A 17026-nucleotide genomic window follows, 5' to 3' on the forward strand; every position below is an offset into this window, starting at 1 on the left:
TTACCTTGCAGAATATATAACTGGTTATAATTTTAAAACCCTTCCACGTTTCCTTAGTATGGAACACAGACTTCTGTATGATCTTGCCCCTTCCCACATCTTCAGTATCCCTCCTACACACCAAGAATACTGACTACCTCTGCATTACCCGAAATGCCCATGAGTTTCATACCAGTCCCTTTGCATGAAATCCTCTTACCATTCCACCTACATCTCACATTTTTTCCTTATTACCATCTCTCCAAGAAAGCAGCCATTCCCTAATTGGTGCTGGGCCCACTATAGTCAGTGTATATCCTATCATCTATAAAACTGTATCAATGAAAACTTATTCATCTTTGTGTCCCGCCCTCTCACACATATCTATGACTCAGAGTTTATGCTCAATATTTACTGAAAAAGTTCTCCACTATTCTTATCCCCTTGGAAATAGAGAAATGATGAATTCAGAGTGTTCAAAGGTTAAAAAAAGTTGAAAGGTATTCTATGAAGTTTAAAAGCAAAGTGTTTCAATGTAATTTAAGTGAGAACCTTAAGAACTACTAATATAAAAAATGTCCAGAGGCCTAACTTATTGGTAGTAGAAAAAAACTCAGGTTTTCGCTAACCTCTGTCCTCAGTAATTTAAATATGACTGATCATAAACAACGGAAAGGCGGGACTGGAGCTAATAAACTTTCTACAGCCTTTTAAGAGTGGCAAGCAATCAGATGTTAGTAAATGTTTGACTTTGATCAAACAGGGACTGTTTCTTTAAAGTTACAAACTAAACATGTCTTTTTAGGAAAATCTAGAGTGATGACAGGTCTGAGCCCTATTTAAATATTTACATGTATTTCAAGTCTTGATGCAACTGAATCTCAGCTTCCCATCCCCCAAAATAAAAATACCAGCATTTCATCTTAACAATAATAGGAAACTGACTAATGAGAACTATGAAATCCAATTTTGTATGGATTCACTATGGACTGCTAAACTCCCAATTAAGAGCATTGCACCTAACTGCTTAAATAAGTGTAGCCAATGGAAATTAATGAGAAAACCGAAGTGTCCCTTTAGTTGGCTACCTAATAATGTCAAGAGAGAATATATTTAAAGTCAGTTTGTTGTTTCCTGAGAATGCTGGGGTCTGACACCAGAGAATTTTTTTCCGGTTTTATTGAGAAATAATTGACATGCATCACTATACAGTGTACAGCATGAGGGTTTGATTTACATGTATTGTGAAATGTTTACAATAGGTTCAGTAACATCCATCATCTCATAAAGATACAATAAAAAGAGAAAAAACTTTTCTCCTTGTGAAGAAAATTCTTAGAATGTATTTAACAACCTTCCCATATGTCACACAGCAGTGGTTCTCTAGCGCTTACTTATCTTAGAACCTTTATACCTTTGACCACCTTCCTCCAGAGAATGTACTATAATCAGATTAAAGTTATTACTAGGAGTTCTGTGTTTTATTATCACTCCAAATTTGTAGAGTCTTTTTCACTATTCAAAGTTTTTGTTTTGATGTAGAGAGTTTCATTTAATCATTGCCCTAATACTTCTTGGGTGATAGCTCATACTTTTAAGGATATAAAAGGCTAAGATACTGGGGAAAACAGTACACATCTAACTGAGTATCTCACAGAATTTCATACCTGCAGCCAAAAGGTCGAACAGCACTGTAGAGTGTATATGCATGTACATACATGGCCACTCTGTCTGCAAGATGCTATGAGGGGGAGAAACAGAAGAGCATATCAGCAATTTTCTATTACTGTTCAAAAGGCTCCTCAACATATTATCAACTTACTTTTAATGGAATGTTATAGCCAAAATTAGATCTAAAGTTGGAAGCTTCTTCTCTTGCAATGTCTGCTAAAGAACGAGCATCTGCCAACAAACCCGCTACTGCCTGAAAGAAAGGAAGTACCAATTTAGTAGATAAATACATTCCTAACACAAATCAAGAGAGTGTGTAATTATTGTAGGTTTACTTTATATTTTAACAAGCATCACCATTAGAAATAATTTGGCTTAAAGGTCTTTATAAGGCATTCTGGCATTCTGATTGGGTAGGACCAAAATAAAAGCATGGAATTATAATTCAGAAATTTACCAGGTGTGACTTGTTTGTTGAATGATGACATTCACAAGGAATATTTCTACATTTAATCCTCCATGTCTCCCAATTTACCAGTTCACTATAAATAAGCAACAACCAGAATAAAACTACTGGTGTTGATGAGGACTGATCTCTATTTAAAGTAGTTCTGTGTTCAAATTACTAAAAGTTTTGGTCTAAAAGGCACAACCTCAAATCTTTTTCAGCTTACTACTAAACTGCAATGACAAACCAAAACATGGCAAACCACACATCTTCCAAGACTGGTAGCTTACAACTACAGTTACCAAACCATGTGCTGAGAGATGCTAGGGCACCGTACTGAACTCAGTAATGTAACACCTGGAATTTGGGGGATAGTTGTTGAAGTAGTTCACAGTTTCAACATGAGATCATTCAGTATTCCTTTTAATGCCATCATATTGTTGAGCACCTGGGTTGCTGCGATAAAAAATAAGTACCGAACAAAACTCCATGTGGAACAAGAAATGGGGGGGTGGGGGCCGCACACGTAATCTGATTCCAAAGTTTAGGAAGTTGTGCAGTGCACATTAGTAACTGATTGTTTAAAAATAAAAATATTTTTCTTTAATCATTGTGTATTTTTTTCTCTTATAAGATACTAAGTTTTTAAGACATAAACACTAAGTTATTTGGACCTAAATTCATAATAAGAACCATTGGGTACTTATTTTGCATAGGGAAGCCATGAAAAAAAACTCACTAAAACACAGTACTGGGAACCAAGAAAGTCCAGGAACCAACCAGCTTAGGAGATTTACAGAATTTAAAATTAAGTGATATCAGAATAACAGCCTTTTTTCTACTGCTACCTATTAATAGTAGTAGTGATGAAAATTTCTAAAACATAGTGAGCACTTATTACATGCTAAGCATTTTATGTAATTTTTAACCTTGTAACAACTGTTATGAAGTAGGTCCTATTACTACCGTACTTTTGCAGGTGAGGCAACTGTGTTTAGAATAACTTCCCCAAAGTTACCCAGCCAGTAAGTTTCACCATTTAAAGAATCTTCCATTGTTTTGGAGAAAGCTTACTGTGAAGTCCAATAATTCCCAAACCACTTGAAGATGACAACTGTGGAGACAGAATATTAACCCTTCATTATCTCCAACCCTCTTCAACATGTGATGTTTTGCCATTCCAGCTATTAGGAATGCCATCAGTTTCCTGGCTTTAAATAACAAATGGAACAAATTTTAAAGTTATAAGACAAAGTTTTCCCATCACTAAAGTACCTTTAAGCATACGTGATTTTTCTCAAAATACACCGACCTAAAGTTTGTTTTGTTTTGTTTTTACTAAGTGAAAGAATGCATAATTCACTAGTTCCCTCCTATCAGGTGGGTTACAATCTGGCAAGTTTCACCAAAACATACTAGTTTCATATTGTGTGTTCAACTGTACTCAAATTTTAAAAAATAAATAAATGTAGAGGTCCAAATGACAGAAGAAAAGTGTCAGTTTCAATGGCAGTAATTTATTCAGGAGAGAAAATATGTTCAGAAAAAATAATCACTGAAGAAGCAAAAAAAAATTATCTGTAGCTTTATAGTTTATTGCTTATATTTTATTGGTCCCTTTTGTGTTTGTAACACATCTCACTTAGAAATATCAAAGATAACAGCAGAATGAGAGGGTCCTATAAGATCTCACCCTGCAGAATGGGGTAACTCCCAGACCATGCAGACCCCAGTCTGAATCCCATTTTATTTCTTTACCAGCTGTGAGTCTTGTTTTCTTATCTGTAAAAATGGGATTACTACTACTTTCACTGCGATGTCAGACTTAAACGAGATAATTTATGTAAAGTGGTTCTAGCACACATGTCCTTTCTTCCTTGCCTTTTCAGTAAACTGGGTTAGAATCACTCCTTTACTTGTTTTGCTTATTGTTCTGACTGAACAAAGTCTGACATCTATACAGAATGACTTCATTATATACCAGGAATGTATTTATGGTTTCACTTGCAATTATGCAAATCAGTCACTCAAGATACCAGCTGCATAAAATAAATACAGTGATGTCTATGAAGCTATTAAAAAGGATGTGTTCACTAATGGATGTAATGTATAGTGATTAACATAACTAAAAAATTTAAAGAAAAAAAAAGGATGTGTTCACTTTTCCTTTCATTAAACATCCTTTCTTGGTGCTCCACCTTACTGAAAAGGTATTCTCTGATAACACCTTCAATATGACAGTGATCCCCACAAGAGATATGAAAAGCTAAAGACTCTATGCCTCTCAAGCATTCGCCTTACCTACACTGCCAAGATCTCTTTCCTGCACATACTTCCCACCCTCTCCCCCCTTGTCCCTTAAGGCAGTTTGGGATTTCATACACATCTCCAATCAGGTGGTGAGAACACTACCTTAGTGGACTGTAACTCTCTGCGACGAGATGACTTCTGTGGCTGCTCTCTAATCTGTTTCTGCCTCGATGCTAACGTAATAAATGGATTCTTACAATCACATTTTAATACACGCTAAACAGTTACTTCACAAGAAACTGGACAAGGCAAAAAGGAACATTTTTTAAATATGACCTACCATTCCAACATGCCGATCAACATTAAAAAGTCGTTTGTTGGAACCTTCTTCATAAAGTTTAGAAAGGACTAACTTTTCTACCCCAAAGACAACGCCATCTTTACATCTGATTCCAATAGCTGTACTGGAACAAGTAGAAGAAAATCAATTTTTTTAACAAAGTAAAAGAAACTTCACAAATTAAATTTAAAAACCCATAAAAATAGGTAACACTTAGTTTTTTACAGCATGCTAGTACTTTAAAACAAATACATTTGAAAACTAGAAAGAGGACAACCTAAAGTGTGACAAATTAGGTCCATATAAATGAACACCAGGAGACGAAAAAAATCTAGCACATCATGACATAAAAAGATGTTAATACATAAGTGAGAAAAGATGCCAACAAAATATGTACAAAATGGCAGAGTGTCTGGCATATGATATCCATATTAAAACAAATGTTGATTTAGTTCGTGTCCATTAAAAATGGTACATAAAATGCATAGCAAAGACAGGTTATATACAAACTTAAAAAGTTAAGTGACTAATCTAGGTGGGAAGCTTAGAATTCTTTTGCTAATTTGCCTTTTCTGTAACGACCACTGCTTATAATAAGTATATAAAAGGATATAATACACATTTTATACAACTGCTTAAAACAAAATGGATCTTAATCTCTGAAATGTGGAGAAATTATATTCTACCGTTTCAAGATAAAAATACATCATTAACTTTGTTCTTCTAATCTTTTTTTTTTTTTTTAAGATTTTATTTATTTATTTGACAGAGAGACACAGCGAGAGAGGGAACACAAGCAGGGGGAGTGGGAGAGGGAGAAGCAGGCTTCCGGCCGAGCAGGGAGCCCGATGTGGGCCTCGATCCCAGGACCCTGGGATCATGACCGGAGCCGAAGGCAGACGCTTAACGAATGAGCCACCCAGGCGCCCCTCTTCTAAAATCCTTTTGATAAAAAGGGAATTCTGATGAGAAACCAGAAAAATGAACAGAGCCACACACATACTCCCCCCAAAATTTCAGGCTTCCCTCACATTTCAGGTATTTTCAATGGCTCCCTTTCCAGTTTAAACTCCTTGGCCCAGCTTTCAAAATTCCTGAGAATCTACAAATTAAATTTGTAGCTTATTAAATTTCCTATTATAAATCCCACACACTACTGAATTCAACCTCACTAACATCCCCCAAACACCTATGTTCATTTTTGCTTTTATGTCTTTGTTGAGGTTTTCCTGGGTTCTAGAATACACTTCCTCCTCACCACTGTATATTTAAATAATTCTCCACAAACTTTTGCAAACTCACTTGAACTTGAATTCTACAATCTCAGGTAGCCTTTCCTAATTATTCCAAGTCCTCATCATTCTCACTATTTAAATCTAAAACATTCCTTATTCCAAACTACAAGTTCTCAAAGTATGGTCTGTGAACCCCCTGAGCATCCCTGAAAACCCCTTCAAGGGCTATGGGAGGTCAAAATTATTTTCTTAAGAATACAAAGACACCATTTAGTTTTTTCCACTATGTGGACATCTGCACTGCTGGTACAGAAGCATTCATGGGTCAAACTGCTGGCACTTTAACACAAACCAAGGCAGTGAAACAAATGGTACTACTGAACTACTAATCACTGTTTTTCATTTCTATGCTCTCACATTCAAAAAAAAAGAAAGCTCACACAGCTAAAAAATTTTGTTAAGAATGTCTTTAAGAAGGGACGCCTGAATGGCTCAGTTAAGCATCTGCCTTTGGCTGGGGTCATGATCCCGGGGTCCTGGGATGGAGCCCCGCGTCGGGCTTCCTGTTGGGCAGGGAGCCTGCTCCTCCTTCTACCTGCCGCTCCCCATTTGTTCTCTCTCTCTCTCATAAATAAATAAAATCTTTAAAAAAAAAAAAAGAATGATCTTAAGAAAGCAGTAATTTTTTTTTTATTTTAAAGCTTTTTTTTTTTAAGATTTTATTTATTTATTCATGAGAGACAGAGGGAGAGAGAGAGAGGGAGAGAGAGAGAGAGAGAAGCAGAGGGAGAAGCAGGCTCCCAAGGAGCAAGGAGACCAATGCAGGACTCGATCCCAGGAACCTGGGATCATGACCTGAGCCGAAGGCAGACGCTTAACCATCTGAGCCACCCAGGCACCCAAGAAAGCAGTAATTTTTAAAAGCTGTTTTAATATTAAAAAAAAGAAAGCAGTAATTCTACTAGATGACAACACTTGAGTACCTGTCTTTTTATTATTAAGGAAATGGAAGGTACATAAAATATGGTTGCCTAAAGGAAAAAGTACTGGTAAAACTGTTGTGAACTTTTTTTTTTTTTTAAAGATTTTATTTATTTATTTGACAGAGAGAGAGAGAGAGAGAGAGAGCACAAGCAGGCAGAGCGGCAGGAAGAGGGAGAGGGAGAAGCAGGCTTCCCGCGGAGCAGGGAGCCGATGTGGGGCTCGATCCCAGGACCCCGGAAACATTACCTGAGCCAGAGGCAGCCGCTCAACCGACTGAGCCACCCAGGCACCCCAAGTTGTGAACTTTTTCATGGAATACCTGTTTTTACCATCAAACAATGTCAGACAAACTATAGTTATTTACACTTACATATGTATATGGCAGACTTTTTTTTCCCCCTAAAACGAACAAAATAAGCCTGTCAACTTCAAGGAAAAATGGACAGTATTTTGTTGCTTGTGATAAGGCTCAAGTTTTCAAGCATAAATTGGAATTTTAGGAAACATATTGACCACCGTGAGTTCATCTGTTTCACAAAACTTACAAATTTTTATATCAGATCAGTGGTGATATTAACAAGTGTGATGTTTCCAATTGTTCCAATAGATAAATGAAAAATATCAAATTTGGAAGATCTGTTATAACACAGTGAACCAGTATTTTCCAAATGACCAACTTACATGCACGGGTAAAACATCTGAAGTGCAAGACAGTCCAATAGATTTTAATGTAAAACTACAAAAAGTTCATCATTAAGTTTTCAGAGGCCACACTGCAACTAACCTTTAAAAAACTATCATTTGTCCAGTTTTGGTATAGCACCAAAAAACAACGTCCATAATTATCTGAAAAGGCTATTAAAATATGCCTCACTTTTCCACCTACTTATCTGTAAAAGCCTTGATTTGCTCCACAGGCTTCAACAAAAGTTAACAACATATTGAAGCAGATATGAGAATGTCTTACATTAAGCTTCAATTAACAATTAAGATCTACAGGGGCGCCTGGGTGGCTCAGTCGTTGGGCGTCTGCCTTCGGCTCAGGTCATGATCCCAGGGTCCTGGGATCGAGCCCGTTGGGCTCCCTGCTCTGTGGGAAGCCTGCTTCTCCCTCTCCTACTCCCCCTGCTTGTGTTCCCTCTCTCACTGTGTCTCTGTCGAAAAAATAAATAAAATCTTTAAAAAAAAAAAAAAAACAATTGAGATTTACAAAGATGTAAAACAATGCCAGTCTTCTCACTACACTTTATTATTGTGAAAAAGTTACTTTTCATTAAAAATGTTAATATTAGTTTACTTAATGTTAATGTAAATTATTATTTACATTAACATGCAACTGTGATTATTTTAAATGAATTAAATATTTTTGTTTTCTCAGTTTTAATTTCTAATATGATAAATATTGACAGATCCAATAACATGCATAAATAAAAGTTCCCTGGTCATGGTAGATATTGATGGAACTAAAGCCTAATAAATAAATGCTCTTTGAAGTCCTCAATGTTTTGGGTTTTGGTGTTTTTGTTTTGTTTTTTTAGAAGTAAAAGGAGGTCCTGAGATCAAAATTCTGTATAATTTTTGGGCACCTGGGTGCCTCAGTCGTTAAGCATCTGCCTTTGGCTCAGGTCATGATCCCAGACTCCTGGGATCGAGTCCCACATCGGGCTCCCTGGTCAGCGGGGAGCCTGCTTCTCCCTCTGCCTGTCTCTCTCTGTCTCTTATGAATAAATAAATAAAATCTTAAAAAAAAAAATTCTGTATAATTTTTATTCCAAACAATCTAGCCTTCATTGTTACATTGCACAATCCTCCTTTAATACCTGGGCTCCTCAATGAAGCTAATGGGGAAAATAATTTATAATTTAATCTTTCCATTTTTTTTTCTTGTGTATATTACCTTCTAGGGGAATACTTTGATAAAATAGTTATGATCATGGTATATATACTTTAATAAAGTGCTTTTAAGTATTCACTTATATGTCACTGATTATTTGTTTTAGTAGTTCCCTCCTATGCTTAACACAGTAGGTAGTCAGGGGCACCTAGGTGGCTCGGTAGGTTGAGCATCCCATTCTTAGTTTCGGCTCGGGTCATGATCTCAGGGTCCTGGATCTAGCCCTGTGTCGGGGCTCTACACTCAGTGGGGAGTCTGCCTGCCCCTCTCCTTCTGCTCCCTGCTGCCCCCACTCATGTTTGCTTATGCTCTCTCCCTAATATAAATAAAATCTTAAAAAAAACACATGTAGTCAAAAATATTTGACTTTTAAACTCCCAGGATTAAATTTCTTTTCTTTAAAAGAACTGATTCCCCCCACCTTTTTTAAAGATTTTAAGTAATCTCTACACCCAACAGAGGGCTTCAACCCACAACCCCAAGATCAAGAGTCACAAGCTCTTCCAACTAAACCAGTCAGGCACCCCAAGAATTGATCTCCTTTTGATGCCAGAACATAATCCTAAATATTTGGCTAAACATTTTCTAACTATTAGCTTGTATGTCACACTATTATGAAAATTAATATACAATCTAATTTTTCCATTTTCCACATTCTGTGCCCAAACAGCACTTAAAAATCATCCAAATGTTTTTACATATATTTCATTCTTATGGTAAAGTATGTTAAGTAGTTAGGGTAGAGGTCTACATCCCAATTTTATAAACAAAAATAACATTCAGAGGACCAAATAGAGCCATCCTATATAATATTTCCATTAAGCAGCAGCTAGAAGGAAAATCCACATTTTCTGATCCTCATTCAATATTCTATTATACCAGGTTACATACACCCCTTTAAAAGAGGAATTTCTGTGGTATTTTTTCTTTATGCAGAAGAAAATATTTTCATTTTTAATGTTTTAATTTTTAATTAATTTGCTATAATGTAACTATTTTAAGCCACATTTAGAAATAACTTTACAGAAAACAAATTCCGAAGACACACAGATCTTCCTCATAGCCTAGTCTCAATTTTCTGTATTACATATGGTTTCAAAATGTATCTCCAGTTTTTCTCAATCAAGACTTCCTTTTCCAGCTTTTTAAACCAGTGTAAATCCAACACTGCAAAGGAGGAAGAGAAAAACAGTAACTTTTTCCAAGTCTTTCCCCATCTTCCTTGGTCTAAGGGCCTATCTTCTTTAACAACGGGAAGAAAATATGTCAATTTTTTTTCTTGATTTTGATTTTCTTCTGAACTCTATCAGGTTTCTACGTGACAATGACAAATACATTTCAGCCTAAAATTCTTAACAGCCTTACTTCTATTATATCAGACACCAACAGTTTGTAAGTACCAATATCTCTAAAACAATAACATTTAAACACAAAATAAACTAGCTTCATTACAAATCCTATAAAAGGACTTAAAATGTATTCTTGCTCAAATTTTTAATATTTCAGAAACCATTAGGAATCCATATGCCTTCTTTTAAATGAATTAAATATTTTTTTCAGTTTTAATTTCTAATATGATAAATATTGACAGATCCAATAACATGCATAAATAAAAGTTTTTTTTAACCACTTCTTTTAACCACTCAAAGGATGGCATAAAAAATGAACATATATTTATTCATTAACTATTGGGGGTTTGCTATGTGTGAGCACATGCAAAGACAACTGACAGTTCCCACTGCATGAAACTTCCATGATCATACATTAAAGGTGCTAGCAGAAAGTGGTACTAGCACAAAGTATTTACATGTGGACTTTTCTAAAATTCTGGAAACATTTCCCTACTCCACCTCTACTCCAAAAGTTTTCATTGTAATGAAAAACCTGGGTTCAAGCACAACACCATTTGTTTACTTGGTCCAAAAAAAAAAAAAAAATCCTTGAAGAGATGTGAATGAGATATTATGAAATATATATTTTTTTAAAGATTTTATTTATTTATTTGACAGAGAGACACAGCGAGAGAGGGAACAGAAGCAGGGGGAGTGGGAGAGAGAGAAGCAGGCTTCCCGCCGAGCAGGGAACCCAATGTGGGGCTCGATCCCAGGACGCTGGGATCATGACCAAAGGCAGACGCTTAATGACTGAGCCACCCAGGCGCCCCTGAAATATTATTATTTTTAAAAAGTCTCTTAATTCATCCCAAAGATTCCAAGATACAATGATCATGTAAGTATAACTGACTGGAAAATTTCTTCAATAAAGGACTTAACAATTTGTCAACAAGCTAATAATTTAACCAAGATGTTACAGGGGTACCAAGGAATCATTTTGGCGCATTACTCTAAGCAATGAAAGAGTGAGGGAAGTGAGTCCAACGGAAAATATCTTAGTGTTCCTACACATTTTGGAGTACGGAAGCAGAACAGAAAAAAAAAACCTACTGGGACAAACTTGACTAACTGCATAGGACATTTAAAACACAAGTAAATAAAAGATAAAATGACAAAGCAACAAACCTAATGGCCAAGGAAACAAGGATATAAATCAAGAATTTCAAAAATGAAAATGGGCTAGCAAAGATGATAATGAATCGGGTTTTCATACACTACATTTGAGACACAGGAGAACGTCTAAAGTGGATTATCTTAGAACCAACCGCAAATATAGGAACTGAGGTTCATGGAAAGATCTGACCTAAAGAGATCTGGAAATGACTAATAAATTGAGATTATTTTAGGGCACCTATTATCTTGTGCCAAACTAACATAACAAAGCCTAATTACCAAAAGTATAGAAAGGAGATATTTAATACCTGGTTAAAAAACATGCTAAATTCCAAGTAAAACAATGTTTCTTACCTACTATTTTCCACAGCCTTCATAGCATATTCAACTTGAAAAACTCTTCCATCAGGAGAGAATGTAGAGGCTGACAGGTCATACTAGGAAGAAAAAGGCAACAATAAGCTTAAATAATGTATCTTTGGCAGTAATAACCTCACCATCTTTCTTTCTAAATGAATTATACATCAGAAATGTGTGTTAAGGGGTGCCTGGCTGGCTCAGTTGGTAGAGCAGGCGGCTCTTGATCTTAGGGACGTGAGTTCGAGCCCCACCTGGGGTGTAGAGATTACAACAGGCAGGCAGGCAGGGGAAAGAAGAAACGGGTTTGTGTTAAATCTCAAAAGTTTGCTTTCAAACTTTTGGAAGGAAGCATGTCAGAGCAGCAACAGCTGCTAAGAAGAAAGCTACTTTAGATGTCTGCTATTGAAAGGCAAAAGACAAGTGTCTGGCTGGTGGTCAGTAGAACATGCAACTCTTGATCTTGGGGTTGTGAGTTCGAGCCCCACGTTGTGTGCAAAGACAACTTAAAAAGAAAACCTAAAAAGAAAAGCAACAGATACAAATCCTAGGTGGGTGCCTGGGTGGCTCAGATGGTTAAGCATCTGCCTTCGGCTCAGGTCATGATCCCGAGGTCCTGGGATCGAGTCCCGCATCGGGCTCCCTGCTCCTTGGGAGCCTGCTTCTCCCTCTGCTTCTCTCGCTCGCTCTCTCTCTCTCTCTCCCCACCCCGTCTCTCATGAATAAATAAATAATATCTTAAAAAAAAAAAAAAAACAAATCCTAGGTAAAGTCAGAATTTTTTTCACACAGAACACAAAGTTCATTTTTGTACAAAATGTAGATACTATGGATTCCAGACCACCACAGTAAAGTGAATAAAATGAGTTTTCTGGATTCCCAGTGCATATTAAAGTTATATTTTGGGGGTTTTTGTTTGTTTTTTGAGAGAGAAAGCGTGAGTGAGGGGAGAGGTGGGGGGGTGGGAGGGAGAGAATCTCAAGCAGGCTCACGCTCAATACATAGCCTGACAAGGGACTCAATCTCAGGACCCTGAGACAAACTCAGGAGGTGGATGCTTAAGGGGCACCTGGGTGGCTCAGTCGGTTAAGCATCTGCCTTCGGCTCGGGTCATGATCCCAGGATCCTGGGATGGAGCCCTGCATTGGGCTCCCTACTCAGCAGGAGCCTGCTTCTCCGTCTGCCTGCTGCTCCCCTGGTTTGTGCTCTCTCTCTTTGATAAATAAAATCTTGAAAAAAAAAAGTTGGACGCTTAACCAATTGAGCCACCCAGGCGCCCCTGAAGTTATGTTTACACTAGACTGTAGTCTAAAAAAAGAAAACAAAAAACAATGTACATACCTTAATCAAAAAAATACTTTTTTGCTAAAAAATGCTAACCATCACCTAAGCTTTCAGTGAGTGGTAATCAATGATCACAAATCACCATAACAAACTTAATAATAATGAAAAAGTTTAAGATATTTTGAGAATTACCAAAATGTGGTTGGTAATGGCTGTTACCAGCCATTACAGTAAATGCTGTTGGAAAAATGGCACCAATAGAGTTGCTTGATGCACAGTTGCTACAAACCTTCAGTTTGTAAAAAAAAGAAAAAAGAAAAAAATGCAGTATCTGTGAAGTACAGTAAAACAAGGTATACCTATTGCATGGTATAGTAGAAATAGAACTAGAGTCAGAACATGTTAATTCATTGCTGTAGCACTAACAAACTGAAGGACCTTAAAGAAAAAATAACAGCATTCAAACATTTAATAAGCATCCATTACATGTAGTCACTATAAGGAAATACAAAGAATACTCATTCTTGAAGTCTTTCATTTTCAAATGAGACCAGGCACAAATCTAGGAGCTGGAAATACAGCAGTAAACCATATAAATAAAGGATTATGATGAAAATTCAGACAGGGTGAAGTGACAGTCTGAGAGCCTAGTACAGACTACCTGATCAGGGAAGGCCTTGCTAGAGCAGTTATGTTTAATTACTTAGGCTTAGCCAGACCTAAATAACAAGTAAGTAGCCCTTTAGGATATGGAGGGTAGAAATAAGCCTAGCACAATGAGGGACAAAAAATAGGCCACTGTGTCTTGAGCACTAAGTGGCAGAGAGAAGAGTAAATCATATCAGAGGCACGTAAAGACCAAACTATTTTGAGTCTCCTAGGCTGAAGTAGGAAGTTTATATCTTATTCTAAATACAACTGGAAGTCACTGGAGTTTAAGCAGGATGTGGGGGGTCCAGAGGGGTGATACGATCTAATTTTTTTTTTAAACTTCATCTAGAAAATGAATTGTAGAGGGAACCAGGATGGAAGCAGAAATCAAGTATTCCAAAGGTGGTGGGGGCGCCTGGGTGGCTCAGTTGGTTAAGCGACTGCCTTCGGCTCAGGTCATGATCCTGGAGTCCCAGGATTGAGTCCCGCATCGGGCTCCCTGCTGAGCAGGGAGTCTGCTTCTCCCTCTGACCCTCTTCCCTCTCGTGCTCTCTCTCTCTCTCATTCTCTCTCAAATAAATAAATAAAAATCTCCAAAGGTGGTGGTTTAGACCAGGAAAAGAGATAGACAATATTTTTGAGGATAAAGTTAAAAAAAAAAAACAAAAAAGACACCTTGTTATTGGATTGGCTCTAGGAGTAAAGAAATCAAACGTGAATCATGAGCAATTAGAATTGGACTATTCACTGAGCTGAAAATTGTAGGAGATGCAAAATGGCAAGGGGACAGGAAAATCCACAGGTCTCTTTTGGACATGTAGTTTGAAATGCCTATTAAACAATCAAGTGGAGGGGCGTCTGGGTGGCTCAGTCCCTTAAGCCTCTGCCTTCAGCTCAAGTCTCAATCTGAGGGTCCTGGGATAGAGCCCCATGACCGGCTCCCTGCTCAGCAGAGAGTCTGCTTCTCCTCTGCCTCTGCCCCTGCTCTCTCTTGCTCACTCTCTCAAAAAATAAAAAAAAAATCTTAAAAACAAAAACAACAATCAAATGGAAAGAAATGTCAAGTAGGCAGGTCTTCATACCTGGAGTTCTTGGGAGAAGTGAAGACCAAAGATATGCCTTCAACAGTGGTGCTTCCTGAGTCTCAATTTCCTGATTTATTAAATGAAGATTAACTCTACTATTGTTAATACCAAAATACCTCACAAGTTTATATTTATCAAGTACTTTTAAAGGGTTTTCAGGGGGCACATGGGTGGCTCAGTGGGTTAAGCGTCTGCCTTGGGCTCAGGTCATGATCCCAGGCTCCTGGGATCGAGCCCCGCATCGGGCTCCCTGCTAGGCGGGAAGCCTGTTTCTCCCTCTCCCGCTCCCCCTGCTTGTGTTCCCTCTCTCGCTATGTGTGTGTGTGTGTCTCTCTGTCAAATAAATAAATAAAATCTTTAAAAAAATTAATAAAGGGTTTTCAGAACAAAACACTATCAATTGAAGGTAATATTAATGTAGTTGCAAAATCAATTTGCTACAATATGCTTAACTGAGCATCTACTAATTTAAAAATGTTATGACATAAACTTAGCATCTCATAACCGAATGAATTAAACCATTCGAAACATAAATCGCCTATTATCAAACTCGGAAAACCAGTATCTGGCCTTAATGCTGAGTATCAAAATCTTTTTTAAAGCATTCAATGCCTCGGGTGCCTGGGTGGCTCAGTTGGTTGGGTGACTGACTGCCTTCGGCTCAGGTCGTGATCCTGGAGTCCCGAAATCGAGTCCCACGTCGGGCTCCCTGCTCAGCAAAGGAGCCTGCTTCTCCCTCTGACCCTCCCCCTCTCATGTACTCTCTCTCTCTCTCTCTCAAATAAATAAATCTTAAAAAAAAAAAAGCATTCAATGCCTCCAGTGCACACAACCAATAAATACTTCGAAACAAAAACTAGATTTTCTTTATGGAAAAATACGTAAAAGGAATAAGCAAAAGACTGCATATGTACAGTACGTTTAACACAGGAAAGTAGTAAACTGAGTAAGTTAACAAGTCCAACTCCAAGACCCTCGAGTCCATTAACAGTCGCGGTTAAGTCCCTAGCTAATGATTTAAATGTTTACGGCACTGCTATCTCCAAGTGATGTTAAGTAATTTGTACAGGAAAAGCTGGGACAAAAGAAAAATGTAAAGGACTCTTCAGATTTCACTTTTCAGACAATTTTTTTATTAGCTCTGCCCCGACAGGGGTTCCAGGGACCCCCTACTGAGCGGACGGTAACACCCGAAGGCAAGATGAGGAAGGCCCAGTGAATCAGCAGCACCCCGGGACCTGCAAAGACGGTCCATGGAAAGCTCCGTCTCAGACCTTGGAATCTCAAGCCGCCCTGCCTCAGTGCTTCTCAAGAAGCTCAATGTTGCCCAAACCCTTCACACGCTATTTCAGGCTCCACGAGTATCTACTTTCGGTTTCCCTAAGTGGCTAAAGAAAGTGACTCAGCGATCCATAGCGGCTCCCAATCTTACTGGGCGCCGCCAAGGCCGCTACACCTGAGCTGAAAAGCTTCAGGTCACGATGACCGCAAACGAGGGCCTACAAATTAGCGCAGGAAAGACTGCCGGTGACCGGACAACTGGAAGCGGCCCACCTGGCCGAAGGCAGTCCCGGCGCACCCCGAGGCGGCGCACCCCAGGCGGTCTGTCCGAGTTCCCTTCAACGCTAATCCGTAAGCTAGTCCATTACGCCAAGACACAGCAAACTCACCCCAGTCCCGATTGAGCTCATCGTGCTGAAACCTCCGGGACACCAAAGGCTTCAAGGCCTAACGCGCTCCCCCAATACCGCAGCCCGCAGACTAGTAACAGGTTCTCTCATTGGCTGTTCTTTCAACCAATAGCCTTCCCCTCTGAGGCTCTTTCCTCCAAGTCAGCCCGAAGAACAGAGGATTGTGGGAAAAGAGGGGGAATGGCGCGTGGTGGGCAGTGCGCGTGTGCAGAAGCGAAGGAGGTGGGGTAAGGGGAGGGTAGCCGGGCTTCCTTCCTATTCAGTTTCTGTCAATTTCTGTGTCGCTCAGCCACTCACAGTTATCGAGTTGTTTGAGGAGGGGCTCCATTACATTTCCTAGAAATTATTATTTACCTTTTATATTATCCCCTTCTTTCGCTACTTTATTCTTTCTTAAAGCAAAACGGAGAGATGTTCTTACACTCCTACAAAGACCAGAGAAAGTGATAGGGGAGAGGTCTCCCTTCACCCTGGGAGTCCTGGTTCCGACCGAGTATCTTGAGGGCATCCCCTTCCCTTTCTCACAAGAAGGAAGGAAGTTTCACTCTAAAGTGCACGTGTGCGCTCAGGTCGGAATTTTACAGAATCATTAGTACCTTTTCTATAACTCTATTTAGTAGAATTAAGGATAAGACTGATTATTGAGTTCT

At 38.4% G+C, this 17026-nt stretch overlaps 1 protein-coding gene across 1 annotated transcript in view; it reads right to left on the bottom strand.

The window, feature by feature from the left end:
- PSMA3 (proteasome 20S subunit alpha 3) overlaps positions 1-16471 on the bottom strand; it is a 26763-nt gene extending 10292 nt beyond the window's left edge. The window contains exons 1-5 of the mRNA XM_028112770.2: positions 16356-16471; positions 11663-11745; positions 4689-4812; positions 1802-1903; positions 1647-1720 (exon numbers count right to left, since the gene is read on the bottom strand). Coding sequence (XP_027968571.1) covers positions 1647-1720; positions 1802-1903; positions 4689-4812; positions 11663-11745; positions 16356-16376 — 404 coding nt within the window. The 5' untranslated portion in view covers positions 16377-16471. The remainder of the gene's footprint in view (positions 1-1646; positions 1721-1801; positions 1904-4688; positions 4813-11662; positions 11746-16355) is intronic.
- Positions 16472-17026: the final 555 nt, after the last annotated feature.

This window comes from Eumetopias jubatus, unplaced genomic scaffold (assembly GCF_037043125.1).
Source record: "Eumetopias jubatus isolate StellerSeaLion01/CBP00866 unplaced genomic scaffold, mEumJub1_p1.0 scaffold_7, whole genome shotgun sequence".
Classification (NCBI taxonomy): Eukaryota; Metazoa; Chordata; class Mammalia; order Carnivora; family Otariidae; genus Eumetopias; species Eumetopias jubatus.